This window comes from Anguilla anguilla, chromosome 10 (genome assembly GCF_013347855.1).
Source record: "Anguilla anguilla isolate fAngAng1 chromosome 10, fAngAng1.pri, whole genome shotgun sequence".
NCBI classification, from domain to species: Eukaryota; Metazoa; Chordata; class Actinopteri; order Anguilliformes; family Anguillidae; genus Anguilla; species Anguilla anguilla.
The window spans coordinates 14,300,352-14,323,098 of record NC_049210.1 but is presented as its reverse complement, the minus strand read 5'-3'; the positions used below and the strand labels follow the sequence as shown (position 1 = coordinate 14,323,098).

The 22,747-nt window shown below is 51.7% G+C and overlaps 1 protein-coding gene across 15 annotated transcripts in view; it reads right to left on the bottom strand.

The window, feature by feature from the left end:
• Positions 1 to 22,747, bottom strand: part of ncor2 (nuclear receptor corepressor 2) — a 138,865-nt gene that overhangs the window by 75,565 nt on the left and 40,553 nt on the right. For all 15 annotated transcript variants that reach the window (XM_035378736.1, XM_035378722.1, XM_035378724.1 and 12 more), the window contains 2 exons: positions 21,952 to 22,082; positions 8,299 to 8,476 (listed from right to left, as the gene is read on the bottom strand). In XM_035378736.1, the coding sequence (XP_035234627.1) occupies positions 8,299 to 8,476; positions 21,952 to 22,082 (309 nt within the window). The remainder of the gene's footprint in view (positions 1 to 8,298; positions 8,477 to 21,951; positions 22,083 to 22,747) is intronic.

Genomic DNA, 22,747 nt, shown 5'->3' with positions numbered 1-22,747 from the left:
CCAAGTAGTGCCGCTGTCAAAGTAACTTTCAAGCAGAGGAAATAAATGAGATGCAGATGCGAATGACCTACATACAACACGGCTGATGTACCATAGAGGTATACACATCCTGTTTCCCTGTACCAGGGGTAGATGCGTGTAAAATATGTCTAGAAATTCAATGCAATTTGGTGTTACTGGCATAACGTGTGTATCGCTAAAATGTACGTGTAATTATATTTGACAATGCACAGTGGCTAAAATTAATAATATATTAAACTTGGAAAATATGTAAAAAGTGAGCCTAATAAAGTAATACACAGAGAATGAATGGACAGAGTACTGAGTGTAATGTTATGCTGGAGCCGAGATGCTTGAGGGACTTGGTTTATGTGTCCCTTTCTGTCTCCTGGGCTGTGGCAGGCCATAAACTGTCCTGCCAGTATCTCCCAGGCGGACGAGTCATTTTTCATTTTTACTGGGGGGGGGGGGGGGGGGGGTGAGACTCGTTTCGCAGTGAAGTGCAGCTCGGTGGCAGCCTTCCGGTAGGCTCTCCCGTCCCAGAGAACTCCGCGCCCGCGCTCCGTATGCGACACGCGAAGCCGGCCTGAGTCTCCTGCCTCCTGCGTGTTTGCCGCGTACGTGGGGGTGGGGGTGGGGGTGGGGGCCTTCGTCCGAGATCCTGTTCGCGCGCTGCTCTCTCGCCGGGCAAGAGAACGGGGGTTCCACCAGAATTTCCAGAAGCGCTCTGCACAACTCGGATGCAGTGAGGGGTGGGAGGGGCTTAACGTGATTCTGTCAAGCACAGTCATCACCCGCTTCACACAATGGCCACCTGCCACAGATCAGCATGCGTGACTGAGGGGGGGTGGGGACAGAGGGAGGGACAGCCTGGGTTTTGCTCCGTGTTATTTTTAAACTGCTGAAATGGGTGTTATGTAACCGGGCTAATCTGAAGGAGGCCTCCCTCTTGCTCTCTGCCTGAAATGGCAGGCTATGGGGTGGGGGGGGGGGCAGCCTATAACCTACTTGATCACGGCACACGCCATCCCCGGCCAAGCTTAATTCTCTTCCACACAAACGCCGTGCTCAAACAAGAGAGAGTTGCATTGTAAACAGTCTTATTATAGTTTTCTGTGGATGAGAAACCCTTAAACCCCCTGGAATGGCTCTGGTTCCTCTCTGGACTCTAACCTAGTTACTGTTCTGTGGTCTGGCACCAGCCAAGAGGAGGAAAGAGGAAACGAAGCGTGAAAGGTGGAAAAAGGGAGAGGGACAGAGAGAGAGAGCAAGAGAGAGAGAGAGAGAGGGGCAGAGAGAGAGTGATACAGACGCATAGAGAGAGAGAGAGAGACAGAGAGAGAGAAAGAGAGAGACAGAGACACAGACAGACAGAGATAGAGAGAGAGAGAAAGAGGGGTAAGAGGAGTCTGACAGACAGAGTGTCTGTCCTCACAACCCCCTGCGATGCAGCTCTGGGCACTTTCTCAGTTATTCGGTTATGACACGCTAAAAGTAAGAAGAAAAAAAAGCCAGTGTCACAATTTAAAATGGGACCTGGTCTCAGGGGCGCCGCCTTTTAAAAAGCAGAACGAAATAAGGGACCTATTTTTCTTTTCGCATTATGCTCCAGACAGGAAAGCGGCTCGAGCTTTTATTTTCGGGAGGGAGGAAACATCCCTGACACCCTTTGTTAGCGGAGAGCCCGCTGGTGTGGAGGCTGACAGGCCGCAGAGTAGCACAGCGTTCTCTCTCTCACGGGGGGGGGGGGGGGGGGGCTGCATCGATTGCCGCGTACCCACCTCGCCACTTTCACAGCTTACCATGAATAACCCCGCCCCCTTCTCCTCAAATAATACATCAACTTCTCATTAAAATGTCATTTAAAACATTTTAAGAAAGACAGCTAGACACTAAAATACCTGCAAAAAGAAGAAAAAAAAGAAAAAAGAGATTGCAGGCATTATGCTGTAGAAAAGTGAAATGGAGGGGAAAATGGAATAAGGATCACATCTCCACAGGCCTCCCCTGGTGTTTATGCTGAGATGGATGGCAGGGCTTGCTTTCTTCCTCCGCAAACACTTTCACAGCACAACCGCACGGCTCAAGGACGCCCGAGTTCACAGTAGCTGCTCTCAGCTGGAGGTCCGCTGGGATGAGACTGCAGGAAAAGAGCATCCATCCCAGGGAGTGAGCTCTCCTGGGCTCCCAGCCCTCCTCTGGGCCTGGACCTCTCGCTGTCTGCTGCCCTTGTCAAGAGCAATAGTCCTCTTAAGAGAGAGAGAGAGAGTGAGAGTGTGTGTGTGTGCATCTGCTTGCATGTGTGTGTATGTGCATCTGCTTGCATGTGTGTGTGTGTGTGTGCGTGTGTGCGTGTGTGCGCGTGTGCGTGTGTGTGTGCGTGTGTGCATCTGCTTGCATGTGTGTGTATGTGTGTGTGTGTGTGTGCGCGCGTGTGCATGTGAGAGAAGAGAGAGATATGCGTGTGCTATATATATGTGTATGCTATATATACGAGTATGCACATGTCACATGCATGTGTAACCTCCGCGTGTCACATGTGCGTGTGTATTGTCCTCTGGGCTGCAGCCGTGTGCCTGATCTCTCTGTTCTCTCTCTCATGTAAACAGAGACAGAAGCTGATCCCCTCACTGTGTTTTTCATGGCTGGATCACATGGGGGCTGTATGTCACGCGTGGGGGGGGGGGCTGGGGGCTGCGGTCGCTGCGTCCTGCTCGAGCGTCGCTCAGATCTGAGAGGGTGCGCCTGTCACAGCCCGTCACACCTCGCTCTACACAGCCACTTCCTGAAACGCGAGTCTGCAGGTGTCACAACAACCCTACTCAGAAAAGGCCGTGAGGCTTTGAACACAATAGCACTTCTTAGCTTTAGCGACAGGAAACAAATGCATTTTTCCCCAAGGTCTTTCCCACGACTAGTAACGGCCCAGCAGAGTCTCCTGCTCCTTTCAGAGAGCCGAATCAGCATCCCCACTGTTCTGAAGGACTGCGCTCGATCCGATACACAGGAACCGAGCCCAGGGGAAACCAGCGGCATCGACTCACTGAAGGATCGATGGAGGAGGGCAAAGAGACTCTTGATTTACAGATTCCGTGAAGGGAGAGGGGAAAAGGATTATGGGGACAGGATGTTTAATGTTGAGTGTGTGTGTGAGTGTGTGAGTGTGTGTATGTGTGTGTGTGTGTGTGTGTGTGTGAGTGTGTGTGTGTGTGTGTGTGTGTTTGAATGTGTGTGTGTGTGTGTGTGAGTGTGTGAGTGTGTGTGTGTGTGTGTGTGAGTGTGTGTGAGTGTGTGTGTGTGTGTGTGAGTGCATGCGTGTGTGTGTGTGTGTGTACCTGGGGCTGCTCAGCGCTGTTAAACAGAGCGTGGTGCTTTAGGGAGGGGGGCAAACAGCAGGCGGTAAAACGAGTGACCGCACACGGGACGGCGTGTCCCGCTTTGACCCGAACGAGCGGGCGGGCGGGGGAACCGTGCCAGGCGGAGAGCGCGGGCGTGCCAGGACGAGGTGGGCACAGGCACCCGCTGCGGCGGGTCGCGTTACCCTCCCCGAGCCGGGCCAAGGATAACACGCTCGCCCCTTTTGATCGCGCCGGCCCGTGGGAGTCGCTTCGTCACGCTGCTCTTAATGGCTGCCGTTAAAAATAAAAACAAACACGACTGTGTGTGTGTGTGTGTGCGTGTGTGTGTGTGCAGACCGTGTGCGAATGCAAGTGTGAGTGTGTGCATCAGAGAGATAGTGTGTGTGTGTGTGTGTGTGTGTGAGTAAGTCTGTGAGAGAGAGGGTGTTTAGACTGTGCTGAGCTGAACCAGTTTAAAGGAAGTGTGCCAAGGAGAGGGGGGCGTGGCCCCCCTCCCTCTCGAAGATGTGATGAGCAGCTGGGCCCCGCCCCCGCGTTCCGAGACACCGTCCATCACCGCCATCGCCGAGACGACAGGCGGCCGGCTCTCCCTCAGATCAACCGCTCATTGGCCAGCGGGGGCGCTGCGGCTCGGCTCAGCCTGGCTCTGAGCTGCCGAACAGCAGAGAGCGAGACCCGCCCACACTCCACGAGCTCCAGCCAATCAGCCTCCACAATGCTGCCAGCGCTGTGAGCCGCCGCTAACAAAACACTGTGTGTGATCCGGCTGCCCTTACGCAAGGTTCCTTTAAACATAGTAGATAAGACGGCTTCTATCTGAATGAGATTTCTACACAAACATTGTTTCTTTTCTAATCCATGTTGCAGTTTGTACTTTTACTAGCATGTTTTCTAAAATAGCTAGCTGCCAAGCTAACGTTACAGAAGCAACCGCACCAGATCCAGGCTTTACTTTCTCATCACAGAGATGGAGTAATTAACCAAACTTACCCAGTAAAACGGTTAACAACACAATCAAGCATCAATTGCTTTCTCAAACCGACTACCATACAGTTGCATTATACCTCCACAGGTCAGGATGACTAACAAATTGCCAATTATACGCCACTCAATTTTAGAAGATGTGAGACCGATACACCAATGCCTCTTATCTACCAGGTTTACTGATACTTTCAACTAGACGGCTCTGAAGTTCAACAATAGGAAGAAACTCAGAGACCGTGTAAACCGTATTAAGAGTGTAAAATACAGACAGTCCATCGGTAGAGGAAGCCATCGCTGGTCTCCCTCTCCCCACAGCAGGTGGTCGGGATAAGCCAGCCGTTGGCTACCTCGGCTTGGCCCTTTATCTCTGAGCAAACAGAAGTGTCTGATCGCTCCCAAACCGCCGAGCGCACTTCCTGTGTGTGGGCCAGCGAGCTTCTCGCTCCATTTCCCTCTGTCCAGGCAGCAGACCTGCCACTCCTTCCTCAGCTCCCCCTCCTCTTCGTCCTCTTCCTGCTCTAGAGGCGCGTGGGGCAGACGCATCACCGTGTGGCGTGTTTGTTCTCACCGTTACCGCGGTTATCGACTGTAGCGCACCGCAACCGCCGGACAGAACAATGCGCCGCGGGGGTCGGCGTGGAAACCGTGTGTCAAACACGTGAGCCGACGAGAGGGAGTGGCTCAGGGGAGCGACGCTCGGAGGGACAGAGCTGAGTCAGCTCATACGGAGGGGCGCTTTACTTACACAAAACACCGGCAAACGGAACGCGCGACACCGTGGAGGATCAAAGCACCGAGGCGGGGCTTGTCCCCCGACACGGCAGTGAGGATGATGTCACTGCGCTCGGGGCGTGTTGATGGTGTCCTCCCCCGGAGGGATGGGGGGGGGGCGTATTTTTATTGCGGTCGTGACACCGCGAGGCCGGGCTGCGTGTAACGCCGCGGAGAGCCGAGGGAGCGGGGTGGGGGTGGGGGTGGGGGTGGGGTGGGGGTGGGGGTGGGCCTGTGAAAGCGGCATTAATAAATAACGAGGGCGACCCAGATCCGAGGGCTTTTGTTCAGAATAAAACAGATACACACATAAATAAGCAGAAAAGGCCTGTAATCGCGGGTAGCCACGCGGCGGGGGGGGGGGCGCTCGGAGGGGGGCAGGAGCGGCGGGAGAGTAAATCGATAAGCGCAGAGAGAAACGCTTCCCCACCCGCCGCTTCTGAAGGCGGTAACCTGGTTATATAAGCGCTGTCACAGCCAATCACTGTCTGGAGAGCAGCAGAGAGCGAGGGCGAGCGAGATACAGATGAAAGGGTAGAGAGAGAGAGAGAGAGAAAAGGGGGTGGAAAAGGAGAAGAGGGGTGCAAAATGAGAGGCACAGAGTGGGGAAAGGTGAGCAGAGAGAGAAACGTCGAGGCACGCAAGAGGAAGAAGAAAAGCACAGAAAGGGGGATGAGAGGAACAGAGTGATAAAAGGAGCGGTGTGAAGGACTCAGCTCTGAGAGGGGGTGTGTTTACTGGCCTCACTCTGTGCTCTCTCAGGGGGCTGAGGGTCTGCACACACACCTGTGAGCTGCTCTCTGACCCTGCTGGCCTTCAGCTGCTCCGCTTCAAATAACCACGGGCCCTGAGCTGCTCCTCAGAGCCCGGATAAGCAGCAGCGAGTCTGAGCCACAGCGCTGCCACTCTGTACAGCAGGCCTGGCTGAGAGGCCCCTCTCAACGCTAGCACTGCATGCTAACTGAGCTTCAGCTCCTCATACGAGTTTACTGTAGCTGCGTGCATGCTTGAGTGTGTGTGTGCTTGTGTATCTGTCCGTCTGTCTGTGTGTGCGTGTCTGTGTGTATGTGTGTGTGCATGTGTGCATGTGTGCAAGGGACAGAGAGAAAAGCATGAGTATGTGCGTCTGAGAAAAAGTATGAAAAATGTCTGAGAATGCATGAAAGTTGGAAAAAAGAAAGAGAGAGATAGGGACGGAGAGAAAGAGAGAGGTAGAGATAGACAGAGACAGACTCTGCTGGGAACCCGAGACTCTGAGTTAAGGTAACCTTGATTGCGTGCACCTGGCGCTCCACCTCTGGCCCCTCCCACCGCGCCCGTGGAGATAAACGGGAACACTCCATTCCTCAGCGTTCCGCGCGGGACAGGCGCCGGGAGCCCGACCCTGCCGGGTGCCCCTGACCCAGAAACGCGGGCCGCGCGGAGGCGCCAGTCGCAGGACGCGTTCCCGCGCGAGCTACTCCAAATAAAGGCTTCCGCAGGCCAGCCTGTGCGCGGGTCCACCCCACGTCTGCACGCAGACCCTGGGCAAGGCCGCCTCCTCAGCCTCGCCGCAACATGCCTTCTGCCTTCGCTCCGAGTAGCACATGTTGGCGAGCCCTGGGTTTAAACCCTGTGAAGAGTTAGGTCTTTACGGAATGTCAGTGTTCTAGAACTCCACTGCTCTCAATGAACAGTAGCGATTGTGACATCAGCATTAGAATGTCCTTATAAGGACATTCAAAGCACATAACTGTGATCTTACTCCTGCAAGGATTAAACACGAAAGTCGCTCTCGCAATGTCAATTACGTGCTGTAAAAATGGTATTAGCTTGAGATTGTGGCTAAAGAAGAAGAAGTGCATTGTGGTTCGGAGGAATCTGGGTCACGGTCACCGTCATTCATGGAATACAAAAAAAAAAACAACTTGTACTGAGAAGCACCTAGAATCTCATTAAACATTAACCCCGTTTCAGAGTGCAGTGGGTTTCGGTCAACATAGTAGTGAACGTGTGTCAATGATTAACTGCTCTCATTCATCGGAGAGGGAATTTGTAAAAACCCAAACATCCTGGACCGCAGCCAAGGGCAAACAAAGCTGTTACTATGGAATCTATATGCAAAGGAGCTACTGCTTTATCAATACATGTGCACACACACGCATGCATGCACACGCACACACGCACACAGAGAGCAATCTCTTGTCATTCATGGATTATTCATCAGTTGTACTGCACCTGGGGTAAGGGATTGTTGCTGATCATGAATACTGCAGACTGCAAATTTTAAAAGCCAGTAACACACACACACACACACATACATACATACATACATATATCTCACACAGCAAAAAAACTCCACTTTTAAATCTGTTTTGCATGTCTGCAAACAGCTAGCCAATTAGCTCATAGTAACGCCACTGCAAAGGCAATTCTGCTTTTAAATCAGTTTTGCATGTCTGTGAACTGATGATTTATTGGCCAGCACTTATTTCATGGCAATCCAGCTTTTATGACAAGCACAAAAGCCAATAGCTAAGCAAGATAGCTAGTCAGCTAGCTGCCTAGCTAGCACCTCTATCTCGGTTAAATTCAATGAAGTATTGTTAGAGCATCAAATAATGCATACGGACTATAGATTAGTGGTCTGTTGTGATCAACCACTTTTCAAACCTTCTACCAGGCTGGTTATCGTAGTAAATCCGACAAGCATCAGCCTGCAAGGCAATGTGTGACAAATGACCTGCCTGTGGGGCAGCACAAAACCTTCAGATAACATTAAAGGTGTATGTTTTACAGCTAGCCTCAAAGGCTGGAGCTGGACCTAACCCTGCAGCACTGATCAAAGTGAGGCAAATCAGCCTTGAAAGGAGGATGCTCCAGCAAGCTCAGGAGCACGCTTTCATATCTGTCTCAGAGACTGTATCTGCTACAACAAGCCTGGTAGGAGGTTAGAAAAGTAATACACATTTTAACAGTATCTTTCTCATTGAATTTCAATGTGTGATTAAATATACAATTAATAACGATTTATATATAGATATATAATATATATGTATATATATACCAACAATATACATTTTCTCAATGACATTTACATTTGGAAGAGATTTTCTTGCTGGTATTATGAAATCACACATACAATAAAAAGCCCACTCATCATCGAAACGTTAGCCCACTGAGGAAGTAGCTAGTCCCCACTCACCTTGGACAAGTCCTCAGAGCCGCCCAGCTGAGCGGCCTGGCGGTGCCCGGAGTGACGCAGCAGAGACTCCGCCCCCATCTCCAGTCGTGGGCGCTTCATTTCGGCATACTCCACCTCTGACTGGCTGTTGGGGTCCTGCATGTAAATGTGCTCGTAGCGGATGTGCTGCTCTTGACCTCTGCGGGGAGGAGAGGAAGAGTCATGAGTAAGAGTCACCAGCCCGGCGTCTGCACACGGCGTCCAGACGCACGTTAAGGCATCGGCCCTCAAATTAAATTATCCCGTCGTCCCAGCCCCCGTACGCAAAAATAAATAAATTAATCATCCATCCGTCATTGGGGCTCTTCGGTCGCTTCAGTTGTGTCCCTGCCAGCCGCGCTTTGAAATGAATACGCGTCTGCCTTTTAAAAACGCCCGTTAAGATAATCCCACAGCCATTCCTGGCAGCGGTGGGTCTTCATCCACCCACAGCCGAACGTGGGAGCGCTTTCACCTGCCCTCCCGAAACGATGGGGCCGCCGCTCGTCCGCCCCTCCCGGGTTAAAACAGTCCCCCGCGCCGCTGACGGCTCGCTTTACCGACGGCCGCCCTCCTCGCTCGACGGTGCCGCTCTGGCCCGTTACGACAATGACGGTCTCCCGCACGCTAAACAGAGATAACGGCCGTTGGGGGGGGGTGGGGGGGCAGATGAGATTTGACGACGCGGCTCTTGAGATTAACACCTCCGCTTGTACCGGCCGGGCACAGCTAGCGTGCTAACGTGCTCTCCGGGCGGAGACGGACAGACAGGAGCGAGATAAACGGCTCCGCAGCGCGAGATTCACGGCGGCGGGTGTAACTGCGCTCACGCGAAGAGTTCTCGAAAAGAACGAGGGGTTCGGTGTGACGCGGGGCGAACTGAGTGGGCGCTGAAAAGTTAAAGGCCTGTAATTACGCAGATATGCAGATGTGAAACAATGGAGCCGCTGCTTCCGCGCGTCTGAGGCCATCTGGCTCCCTGCGACGCAGCGGGTCGTAATTTTAGACCAGCGCGGTTAAACGGAGCGAAAGGAACAACGCGGGTCAGCGGCGTTCTTCACACGGTTGGAAATAGCCGAGCGGTGGCAGTGACGGCTGCGGTCGCTCGTTAGCGGTGCTAGGAGCGCTTTGCGTCGAGCTGGCTGCTCAGAAGCTGCCTGCACATCAGCAGAATGCTGCTCCATGTACAAAATTCCCTCACCAGTGCTGTGTCTATTATGACACGGGGGGGAATGCAAGAACTATCCCTAGCTCCCTTTAAACTCAAAGTTTGCCCCATGTACCCTCACACTTTCTTGGTTTTCTTTCAGTTTCTAATTGACACATCAATGCAAGTACATGCAATTGAAAATTTGTCATGTTTTCTTTTTCTCTCTTACGGTTCATAACCAGTCCTTCCCTCATACCAGGCCAAGAAACACAAAGATAGAGCTCGCCAAAACTCGTGAGGAATTCTCACAGACGGTGAAAAGTCGGCTTTTTCTGGTGGTGAGGGGTGTGACAGAAACCTCAAAGAATGAAAGAGTGTCCACCTCAGCAGGGTGAATGAAAATGGAATCATTAACAAAGTAGAGAGAGGACTCCTGGAACGGGCCAGGGACCACAGCTCTCATTAGCTTATTAACTCACACCACCTCATTCCAGAGATGGCGGGGTTTATGTGTTCCAAAATAACCGCCTTTACTAAATGAACACCAATTACTCAAAATCTCATCGTCCAAATAAATCCTTTTAGAGAAAGAATAAATGAAAGCAATATTTTATGTGCCAGAAAATAAATCATCCTCTGATTGCTTGTGTATGTGCAGAACTTATGAAGTGAATGGAGATCGCTGGGGAAAACTCATTAAGCATGTTTGGTAACTTGGTCTCAAACGCTTCTCTGTGCCAGGAATAAGCAGGGGAATTTAGGCCTAGCTGCTGAGATCTAAAAGCACTGGCTGGTCAGGTGTTAATAAGCCCCTTTTCAACAGAACCTCCAGAGAAAAAAATCCTGTTGATCATTATCCAGGCAACCAATGGACAAACAAAAACCCCCCAACAGACTGCTTTTAAAGAACCGCCACGCCATTCGATGCTATTTTTGATTGTCAGTGTAATGTGAATGCTTACATAAATGGTGGAGCATTCTGAAGTTCCTCCTGTAAGCCAAAAGGCAGACTCTACGCCACCAGTCAAAGCCACAACCCTGTCTTAGTACCAATCAGGATCCTTAGAACAGGTGAACACCACACCGCAGCCTGCGGTGAAACGAAATGGACAAAGTTAAAAACTGTGGTTTCGGCTACCGGTCGAATGCTACACTCCACATCCCGGGTCAGAACCCAAAGTCATACGCTGGTTCTACATGTGACCACACCCATAAACAGATGTAGCCCACTGAGTATCCAGCGGAGGCCTTCAGCAGCCCGTCAGGCCCACGCTTTCTATGGCAGTCTTACGGCTCGATGCACATGGGCCTCCCGGCAGCGGTTGCTTTCTCAGTTGAGGGACTGGCTGTGTCAACAGGAGTCCTCGCCAGAGGCAGACACCAACCTTTCATCCGCCGAACAGCTCACGTCAAAGTCAAAACGGAGATCCCATTCTTTTTAGCGCTTGGACTCCATTGCTTCAGACACTTTAGGGAAGGGGCCCTCAAACTTATCCATTAAGGGCCGGTGTGGGTCGAGGCTTTTGCTTCCCAACCATAGAGTAACACGCCTGATTCTGCTATTCCAGGTCCTTCGCAAAGACTCTAGTGGTCGATAAGTAGCATCAGATGTGAAACTGCTTGGTTGGAACAAAAGCCTGTACCCACACCGGCCCTTTCTGGATAAGATTGAGGACCCTTGCTTAATAGTGAGCGGCAACTGACATGATCCCCAAGCTCACAGTATGATGGGGGAAAGTCTGAGAGCCAGCTGGTGGGTTCGTACACTAATAGGACAGACACCGGCAGGCGAGAGGGCAGCAAACACATCAAGCTGGAAGATCTCCCACAGAAAAAAAAGGTTTTCAACACCAGGGACTGTGTAAAAGACACCATAATCACCACAGTGTTTTGCCGTTTTGCAAAATCATCTGTTGGTGCGGAAGACACGTCACTTGTAAAATGTATTCTGTGATTTAGGAACACCACCCATGTCAGTGCAGTCAAAATAATGTAATACATCAAGTGTATAAGTTTATCCTGGTCTCCATCTTGAACCTGAGTTTTCCAGCTCCTGTAGCTCCCCGTTTACTGGAATCAGCAAGCAGGTTCCACTTCTTCCCGTCCTTCAACAATGCATACACAAACAAAGTGAGACTTACCATTCATACCAGGCTATGATTAATGGCACTGTTATCCATATCCCCACATTTGCCATTGTTGTAACGCTTATCCTTATTTGAGTACACACTAGCATTACTGCATTTGACCCGCCGCTAATCAACGTAAACATTTCCTTTTTTGGGTTGAGTCCGCATGCTAGACGTGACATCACCGGCAACACCGAGCAACAAGGTTGTCAGGGAAACAGCGCGGGTCTTTTGTCAACAGTTAGACATTCTTACGGTAAGATGAGAAGGGCATTCAGGCAGAACGAGCCTGACAATGCAAACCCGTGGAGGAACCGTCCCCGCCTGGCCTCGTCCCAGAAGCGCGCGCACAAGGCCCCTGAAAGAAAAGCACTCTTTCGTTCCCTTTCGTCGGTGACGTCCGGCCCACGCAAACGGGGCCTGGTTTTGCCAGAGACGTATAGAGCGACCTGAAAAAGTCACACGCATCTCCTGCAGGCCTGTTTCTTCCCAACCTTTTAGCAGTCAGTGATTCATCTGCCCTTGAAGGTGGACAATGGCACCCTGTCTGAGTGCGATTCTCACCGGTGTAGTATAAACACTCGGCTACTTTTCCTCAGAGCTCTTTCTCTGCCAGCCTGAAGGCCTTTCATAGTGGGACGCGACCAGGACGGCAGTTCCTGACATGAGGTAGCTCCACAGCCCCAATCCCTCCAGGGGCTCAAATCCTTCCTGGACCCCTCTCATTCCAGGGGCCCCACTTATTCCAGGGCCACTCCAAAAGGCCCCATGTTCATGGCCTGGCATGTGCCTTGTTTTCTAAGGTATGTTCATTGTTTACAGTGTTGGGAAAAAAAGTTTATTGGCCCAACACTCTAATCCAAAGCAAGTTACACTTCAGTTCTATGAAAAGAACATACGTGAAACAGAGATCACAGGAGTGACAAAAAGTCAGGAACAATAGAAGAAAAGAATGACAGTAAAAATTCCTAACAACCAAAACAAAACCAGTAAAGGTTCCCGGTAGACAAATTAAAACAGACACTCTTCCAGCTATATTCACAAAGCAGCTAGCCAAATATTTACAACAAACAAATGGTGCTACTATAAATCATTCGCTTCCCCGTAACCTAGCCCAATTGCTACACTATCTCTAGTACAGACAAAATTTGGGGGATTTTATTGTAAAATAGACTGCTTTTTTTCAAAATACTCGTCAATAACAACACATCTGCTCAGGCCAGAAGCACCATAATGTTCCTATAGTGAAATGCTAGCTGTTTCTGGTTCATAAAGATTAGGCTCAATCCGTGTATTGACTGGAGGAGTCACCACTGTACGAGGATGCTGGGAATATCCTGCTGAAACCTGGACAGTCCTGCTGAGAGACAGATCATTTAGCGAGAAAAAAGATCCATCACTTAAACCATTAACCGATCATGCAATATTTATTCATCTCAAGCTCCTTTTTACACATTTTGGCTGTTAATAGTTTTATCTCAAGCACTAATTACATTCAAAGGGGTGTTATGTTTAATATGTTGGTACGAATACACAATGTTACATCGCACGATGACTACGTCTGTACTTCTGATGTCTCAAGTCAAGGCTGCAATCGGTTTTTATCCCTTATTTAAGCACAATATTATAAGTCACATAATCGAAAATGCCCCAGATCTAAACGGAGACCACCGCCCGAGAGCTTATCTCTAAGTGGCGTCTAATTGAGGTTCGCACAAGAGGCCAAGTGGCGGTATCAGACCACAATCAGAGCGACGGCTCTGAAATTCAAACAGAAGTCCAGAAACGGTGTCGCGGGCCAGATTCTGAGAGGCCGCGCCAAACACACCGATTTAAGCGGCGCGCTAATGCGTCTCTGGAGAGCGGCCATGTTGGGCCCCGGCGCCGCGCTGGAAAGGCCCTCCGTCTCGGGGGCCCGCTTTGTTTTCTTTGCGCCGTGCGTATTTGTACACGCGAGCTAGCGACGGCGCGGAACCGGGTCTGCCAGGGACTTCTTCCGACTCGCCGTAGAGGCCCCAGAGGGCTATTAAAAATCTCCCCGCCTGTCCTGTTGCCGTTTCCCCGTTACTGTTCGTGTCCCCCCGAGGGGAGGCCTGTTCTATCGGAGCGATCCGTCTACCTTACGATAAAAACGTGCCGAATCGCTCCTCTGCGTCTCGTGGAAGAGCTGCGGACGCCGCGGCTGTGGAGACGCTACCGTCTGCTCCGCGCCGCTCTGAGCACCGCTGCCCGGCCGTTCGCCCGCGCGCTTTCCCCCGTTCTTTACCGCCTGCGCGTTTCCGCCAATTTATAATTGCAGCACTGGCACACTTTAAAAAAAAAAAAAAAAAAGCTGAATTCCACACGTCTCTGCCATGGATTCCTCACCGCCCAGTCCCTGCAGTGCAGATGCAAAGCCTTTATCTCGGATAATGATGTCATGCATAGGGAAATTCAGCACAGCCTAAGATATGATTAGGCACGGTAGGGGGTGGGGGGGGCTGCGGTTGTTCTTACGCAATCAAACAGGCCAGCGATTTTGCATGTGGAAGGTGTCTAGGGGTGGAGTCACGCAAGATAAATGAATCCGGTTGCCCTGAATGTAATTGCTTATCGTTTACTGCAGTACGAGAAAGAAAAACTGCTGTTGTGTGCCACCACCCACACACACACACACACACACACTCTCTCTTTCGCACTTCCTCTAATTTCCACTGAGGCTTGCCTCTTACATAATCACCATCAGGCGCTCTGTTTCTCTTTTTCATATTTCTCTCTGCTCTATCTCTCCCCCCCCCTCTCTAAGCTCACGCTTGAGCGCGCAACATAATCTGATCCCCGGGGAGGATTTGTCGGAAGAGAGAGAGAGAGAGAGAGATGCAGAGCGAGGGGGCGGGAGGAGGGGGGGGAGCGGCGATACCATCTGACAATGGGCCCGTTTGAGTCGGCGCTGCCAGACCCCTTTGTGAATCGAGGGCGGATCACGTGTGGCGATAATGCGCGGTTATCGCCCCGGCTCTGCGCTGGCTCCGCCCCCCCGGAGGAGGGGATCTGCCGCTGTGTGCAGAGCCAGGAGGGGTGGGGGGGGGGGCAGGGGGAAATAAAAACCTCGCAGAGGTGCCAGGGCTACGGGGCAAACGAGGAGAGCAGGAGCAAACCTGAAAGCCACAGAGCAAACGTCACTCTACGCTCTCCGCTTGTCCAGGCTTGACGCTTCACACAGAATCCATGTGAAACTTCACCTTTCTAAGAAGGAACTGCGCCCCGCCTGTTCCACAGCCATTCAGCAGACTTGGGACCTGGGTTGTGACTTATGGCCCTCATTGATTTCCCACAGTCTCTCAGAGTAGCTCAGACCGAGCGGCCAGGGCAGAGGTCTGTACTGAACAGGCGAGTTCGAGTAGTTCCAGCACATTCCGCAGCACCAGGAAGTGGCACTTAACGTGCCTAAGTGTGGGAGTTGCAAACACACAGGAGAAAGTGCCGGTGAGAGGGCTCCAGATGACACAGGACAGAGGGCATGTGACAGGAGGGGGAAGCGGCGCTCTCTCTCCATCCCGGTGCATGACCTCTGAGTCACGTGACCGCACTCGTCTAATCAACTCCCGCGTGCCTCGGGGCGAGGGCAGCCGTGTGTGTGTGTGTGCGTGCGTACATTTGTGTGTAAGTGGGTTACTCAGTGTGTGCATGTGTGCGAGTGAGTTACTCTGCGTGTCTGTGTGAGTGTGTGTGTGTGTGTCTGTGCATGTGTGTGGGTGTGTGTATGTGTGTTTACGTGGGTTGCTCTGAGGGTGTGAGTGGGTTACTGTACGTATCTGCACGAGTGTGTGAGTGTGTGAGTGTGTGTGTGTCCTCTCCCCTGGTCTGACTCCACTTGTGATCTCTGTGGGGCGAGTCAGTCACAGGGAAGGTGCGTTAGAGGAGCGGGCGGAGTGCCGCACGCGGGGCTGTGTGTAAGAGAGAGGAGCGGGCGGAGTGAGGCACGCGGGGCTGTGTGTAAGAGAGAGGAGCGGGCGGAGTGCCGCACGCGGGGCTGTGTGTAAGAGAGAGGAGCGGGCGGAGTGAGGCACGCGGGGCTGTGTGTAAGAGAGAGGAGCGGGCGGAGTGAGGCACGCGGGGCTGTGTGTAAGAGAGAGGAGCGGGCGGAGTGAGGCACGCGGGGCTGTGTGTAAGAGAGAGGAGCGGGCGGAGTGAGGCACGCGGGGCTGTGTGTAAGAGAGAGGAGCGGGCGGAGTGAGGCACGCGGGGCTGTGTGTAAGAGAGAGGAGCGGGCGGAGTGAGGCACGCGGGGCTGTGTGTAAGAGAGAGGAGCGGGCGGAGTGAGGCACGCGGGGCTGTGTGTAAGAGAGAGGAGCGGGCGGAGTGAGGCACGCGGGGCTGTGTGTAAGAGAGAGGAGCGGGCGGAGTGAGGCACGCGGGGCTGTGTGTAAGAGAGAGGAGCGGGCGGAGTGAGGCACGCGGGGCTGTGTGTAAGAGAGAGGAGCGGGCGGAGTGAGGCACGCGGGGCTGTGTGTAAGAGAGAGGAGCGGGCGGAGTGAGGCACGCGGGGCTGTGTGTAAGAGAGAGGAGCGGGCGGAGTGAGGCACGCGGGGCTGTGTGTAAGAGAGAGGAGCGGGCGGAGTGAGGCACGCGGGGCTGTGTGTAAGAGAGAGGAGCGGGCGGAGTGAGGCACGCGGGGCTGTGTGTAAGAGAGAGGAGCGGGCGGAGTGAGGCACGCGGGGCTGTGTGTAAGAGAGAGGAGCGGGCGGAGTGAGGCACGCGGGGCTGTGTGTAAGAGAGAGGAGCGGGCGGAGTGAGGCACGCGGGGCTGTGTGAGAGAGAGGAGCGGGCGGAGTGAGGCACGCGGGGCTGTGTGTAAGAGAGAGGAGCGGGCGGAGTGAGGCACGCGGGGCTGTGTGTAAGAGAGAGGAGCGGGCGGAGTGAGGCACGCGGGGCTGTGTGTAAGAGAGAGGAGCGGGCGGAGTGAGGCACGCGGGGCTGTGTGAGAGAGAGGAGCAGAGTGATCAGCTCAGGCGTGCACGCACGTGATGGCGAGGAGCGGCTGAGTGTGGACAGACGTCTGGCGCGGCCGAGACATCGGGCTTTTCACACGCGGTCAGGCGGAGCCGAACTCGCTGCCGAGCGCGCTCAGTCCAGCGGCTGCCGTACGGCCGCGGGGGCGCCGCTCGGCTCCTCTCGCCAGCCTCACACGGCGCTTTGTTCGCGCGAGCGGCTTTTTGATGCGAGGTGCTGAAATAAACTCCGCCCCTCGCGCAGGTCACCGCAGGCCCAGGGCATCGGAGAGACTGGCGCACAGAAAGAGGAACTGGGCACGATGGTGAAAGAGAGAGAGAGAGAAATAGCCGGGGGAAAAAAGAGGGAACAAGCGTGGCAGTTCCCAGTACCGCAACGGAATCGCCGACACCAGGGATGACTGTGAAATTTCAGGCCAAGCGTTGGTCCACCTCAAGCGGTTCCACTTCCCCAAACACACACGTGGCTCGGTTAAAACTACAGGAAGTCGAGTCAAAACTGAAATTAAATCATTTGCATGGCAGAACCTCTGTGGTTTTCTGGCTAAATGAAGATGCTGGTTAACCCTTTCTTAACCCTTTTTTAAAACACCTTTCATTTTGTGCTATAACCGTGTTAAATATCACTTAAGTAAACATTTCTGAAAATAAATAATCAATGTAAATCATTTTTTTTCCCAATGGCACTTTTAAGAAAAAGGTTCTCTACTAAAAAGCCATGAAAAATAGAAAAATATCATTAGTAAATAAAAAATTATAAGCAACATTCAACTAAATGCAAGCTTGAAAAAAGTAGGTAAAACAGGTGTAAAAAACAGGGAGCAGCTGCTATACTTAGGCTATTTACAGCCTTTATTTAATCATTGGCAAAGGCAGCCTAATATATAAACGTCATTCTGTTTTAAGAGTACTCAACACAAGTTAGACCGGCTAGATAAATTGGTGCTTACACAAATGATCCTTTGAGCATACAGTAATATGCTGGTTATATTACATATCATTTTATTTCATAACTTAATATTTTACTGAAGGTGTGCAATGAGAATAAACCATGTCTTTTGCCGTTGATAGAAAATTGATCATTTTGGGCCAAATTGGATGTGGGAGTAAAGTAATTAACTCAAGCTGGAGTGCCACATTTTCATCAGTAAACGAGAGGCTTGTCTAATTCACTGAGGGGCGACGAACAGGCTCTCTAGTTCCTGAATGAGGGAGAAATCCAGTGGAGAGTACAAGCAGCGTAAAATGACTGAGTGGCATGGGTCATGGTTTCAAAGATTAAGATGCACTGCTTGCAACCCTGTTTTGCATTTCATCAGAACCAAAGAACCGTGAGGGACCGGAGCCTGGTGGTTGGGTGGACAGTCTGACACGGAGGCCGTACGGAGTGATGAACAGGTCACGGTGCTGGGCTGTGCCTGGGGGGGGAAGGAGGAGCACGATGGACCCGGTATTGGCCGACTTTGCTGGTTATGCGGGACGGTCTGGCTCCCCCTGACACCGTTACTCTGGGGGAGCTGCCGGTCTCCCGCCCGAATGTGAGCGGCCCGGGGAAGAGCGTCCGGGGAGGGGCCCCGGCGTGGGAGGGGCCCCAGTGTGGGAGGGGTGTACAATGCCTGAGCTCGCCGCTCCCTGCACCAGCGAAGAGGAGCAGAAAGCGGGAGTGCGGAATGCGAATAAGCGGGATGAACACTCCGCGGGAGGAAGGGGAGACCGGGGGAGGGGAGGGGGGAGGGGAGGGGCTGTATCAGGCGGGGGGGGCCCTGATTCGCGGAATGAGCGCCGCGCTTAAATCAGTCAGCTGATGGCTGCGGGCGAGCCCTGCGGCAGCCGTCACATGGGCTCTGAGGCGCTCTCTCTTCTCTCCCTCGCTCTTTCCTTCTGGCTCCCCATTAAAAAATGGAAGTGTGTTTAGTGCCTGGAATGCAGGAGGTGTCAGACAGCAGAGAGCGTGCCAGAATGGGGTTTGCCGTTGGGAGGGGAGGGGGGGGGGCGGGTGTGCCCCTCCAGGGGGAAAAAAAAGAAACAAATGCAAAAAAAACAAGAAGCATGGGAAAAAAGGGAAACGGAGCTGTTCTCGCTCAAAGTTTCGAAGGCGTTCGAGGCCCCGGGCGTCCCGGGCGAAGAAAGAATGTGAGCCTGCTGATCTGTGTTTAATCTCGCCGAAATCAGGCTGTGACAGGCAGGGGATTCAGCCCCACGGAGCACAGGGCGTAGTGTGTGGAGAGCAAGCATGTGTGGTGTGGAGTGCGTGCGGTATGGTGTTGAGCGTTTGCGGAGTGGTGTGGAGTGTGTGTGGTGTGGAGTGTGTGTGGTATGGAGTGTGTATGGTGTGGAGTGCGTGCGGTATGGTGTGTAGAGTAGTGTGGAGTGTGTGTAGTGTGGAGTGGTGTGGAGTGTGTGTTGTGTGGAGTGCGTATGGTGTGGAGTGTGCGCGGTGTGGTGTGTAGAGTAGTGTGGAGTGTGTGTAGTGTGGAGTGGTGTAGAGTGTGTGTTGTGTGGAGTGCGTATGATGTGGAGTGTGTGGTATGGAGTGCATATGGTGTGGAGTGCATACGGTGTGGAGTGTGTGCAGTGTGGTGTGTAGTGTGTGGAGTAGTGTGGAGTGTGTGTGGTGTGGAGTGCGTATGGTGTGGAGTGTGTGTGGTATGGAGTGTGTACGGTGTGGAGTGTGTGTGGTGTGGAGTGTGTACGGTGTGGAGTGGACTGTGTACAGTGTGGAGTGCGTATGGTGTGGAGTGCGTACGGTGTGGAGTGCGTACGGTGTGGAGTGTGTACAGTGTGGTGTGTACTGTGTGGAGTGGTGTGGAGTGTGTGTGGTGTGGAGTGCGTATGATGTGGAGTGTGTGTGGTATGGAGTGGTGTGGAGTGCGTATGGTGTGGAGTGAGTGTGGTATGGAGTGTGTACGGTGTAGACTGTGTACGGTGTGGAGTGCGTACGGTGTGGACTGTGTGTGGTATGGAGTGCGTGCGGTGTGGAGTGTGTGCGGTGCGCTGTGGAGTGCGTGCAGGGCGGAGGGTAGCCAGTGAGACAGAGACTGGCAGCTCCCGCCCCGCAGCGTCTCAGAGCCAGCCACCGCATGAGCTGTCCCGTTTCCCCCCCCGCAAGAGGCCCGGGCCTGGAGGGACAGCAGAGCCCCCCCCCCCCCATCCTCCCACCCCACACACACACACACACACACACACACACAAACTCTCACACACACACACACACACACACAAACTCACACACCCACACACACACACAGGCGCACACACACACACACACACACACAGAGCCTTCCATTCTGCCGTCACGCCACCCTTCCACACACCAACCGACACGATTCTGTCACACACGCGTCTGCAGCCTAGGACCCGAGGGGAAAACTCATTCAGGAATGCTCGGCTTTGAAGACAAACCACCAACCCACACACAGTCAGGTTTCTTAAAAAAACACACAAGTGAATGTCAAAGAAAGAAGAAAAATATACTTTCTAAGAGGAACTGGCCTTAATATCGCAAATGGCCCACACATTACAAAGGCAACCTGAAACAATGGTCCATTTTTATTTGAAGAAAAGACCCATTAGCTGGAGGCTTCTCTTCTACTTCTTTGCCATGCAAAAGCCCCGCTTTTCCTATTGTAGCCTTAAAGGAATAAAGAACTGAAAACACAACCAAGCCTCTTTAGCAGGCCCATGGCCAGACTCACCCGAGAGGGGGGGTTAGATATTATACAGCAGGAAACCGCAGCGCATTTCACCACCTATGACCTCATTTAAACTTCCTGTTCTAAACTCGGTTGGTTAGAGAGCAAACGCAACGCTACCACACCTGCATACGTCTGTGACGCTGATATGCAGAACTAGCTGGCATTTATACACGTTCGTTCAGCGGAAGCTTTCGCCCAGAGCAGCTTACACATCACAAACAAGGCCAGATAATACAACAGCACAGATACATAAAATTAAATGTAAAACGTGCAAGTGCAAGAAACAATGCTACACTGAACAACGATGAAAACGAGTATGAACGCGTATGAAACAATGTTCCTTCAATGTTCACTTGGCTCTGATATACGTCCAGAAGACACAGTGAAGGGAACCGACTCAAAGAAACCGAAATCAAAAGGTGCACGAGACCAGCACACCTCGCCTAACTTCCTGGGCATAGAGCTCAGTTCCAAAGAAGGCCGCGTATTCTTCCCCCAGATAACTGGAGACTGGTTGGGTGGGTCACACAAGTACAAGCAAGATTCTTGAAAAGGAGAAGCAGTCTTCTTTTTTTTACTTTGTTGACAGAAAGGGCTACCCAGGAAGCTAGCAAATACTAGTTAGCTACCTCACTATTGCAAAACAAGCCACGTTTTTGGGTGTCACGTGCATTTCAAAGGCTTGCAAGTCGCTGGGGTAGCCTGCCTGTGAGTCACCAAAGCACTAGGCCTGAATTTCTATCTGTCTGTCAGATAATATAGTGAATTCTCATCCTACACGGAAAATAGTATCAAAACCATTCTTTTCAGAGTCCCATCAAGGCTAGAAGTAATTTAAATTGCAATTGCACACCATTCTATGAAAACCGAGACACAATGGATGTTTTTGTGCGATCGACTCCAAGCTCCAGCTCTTTCTGTTATCTTGACTCACTAAATTAATTTGCATTAGACACATTTTTTGATGAGAGCAAAATGACAGATATGCTCTATAAATGACAGAAAAATGGTAAAAAGTTTTTCAGCAAAAATCTCAAAGTAGGTCAAATTTGAGTTGGTGCAAGCCATTTCTCCATAATAACAAGTAAAATCTGCCACCATCGCTTGTAATAAAACGAACTTTTTTCTGCAAAAAATACGTGCCCACAAAGATATTTCTCATCTCTCTCTGGATCAAGTTAGTGCCAATGTGCAAAATTTGACTCAGTAATGTTGGGTTTGCACATGGAATGATGGTGCCTGACTGCTTCCTCCAGTACACCCGAGGAGGACCAGACTCCATATGCACTGCATCTATATTATCACTTTTTATACAGTTTTTATGTTCCTTTTTTGTTTCAGGGCAGTAATGCTTTCGTAGGTTTACAAACTTGCATAACTTACTGGCATGTTTACTCTGCAGAGCTGAATGTGTACAATGTAAATAGAGGATTTGTGGAGAGAACGTCACTAATATAAACGTTAACAAACACTGACCTGAATTAATGACTAATGACCAATGTATCTGAATGACTAACGCTAACAGATCCAATCAATTGATAGGGGAACGTGAGAGAATCAGTGATAAAAATATTTAAAACTGAAGAATAACACCATTAAAATAAAAAAAAGTAAAAATAAACAGAAACTAAAGTGGAAAGGCCTGGGATGGGACGCTGTTAGACGCTTACCTCTCATTCCCAGGCTGGAACTCGGACAGAAGGGAGGGTCGACGGCGATGGTGAGGCTGGGACATGGCTGCATGGGGCACGTGGGAAGTGTAGTCCCGTGAGTGAGAGTGGTAGTCAGCCAGCCCTACTTCCTGAAATACAATAGTACGCGGTCACATTCTCATTCCAATGCAGGACCAAGAGCTCAGCTAACAGATTTTTCTCATTGAGGACAGTTCAGCTGACGCTATGGAATGTCACACCAATGTTAAGACATAGCGCTATACATGTACCGCACAATTAAGACATACGATTAAACGATTCACTGCAATTGCAAGTGTTCCCATTTCTGAAACCACATTCAGTTGTGATTTGCAGACAGAGTCAAAAAAAAAGTCATGTCCTGATGGACCATTTGCAACACTTACTTAACAGTTTCTAACTAGACACTAGATATTTTTTCTAACCATTTATGTTGCGGTAGAACTATGAAAGGAATCACGTCCCTCTTGCTCTCTCTCTCCCTCCCTCATGTCTGGAAATGAAGCTTTGTCTACTCCCACTCCTCCCTGGGTGACCGGCCAGGTCCGAATGTCTCCCCTCATCTATCCGTCTCCGTGGCGACAAGCCGGAAGAGCGAGGGATTACCTCCGAGGGCCCGGGGAGGTGACCCGCCGGGTGCCTGTCTTTACCAGCGGGCGAGCGGCGGTGCGTAAGCGCCAAAGCTTCGCCGCGCGACGCACTCTCGCTTCGGGCCCCCGAGCTCATCGCTCCCCCCCCCCCGCCCCCCCGTCCCACACAGCTTACAGAGCGGGTT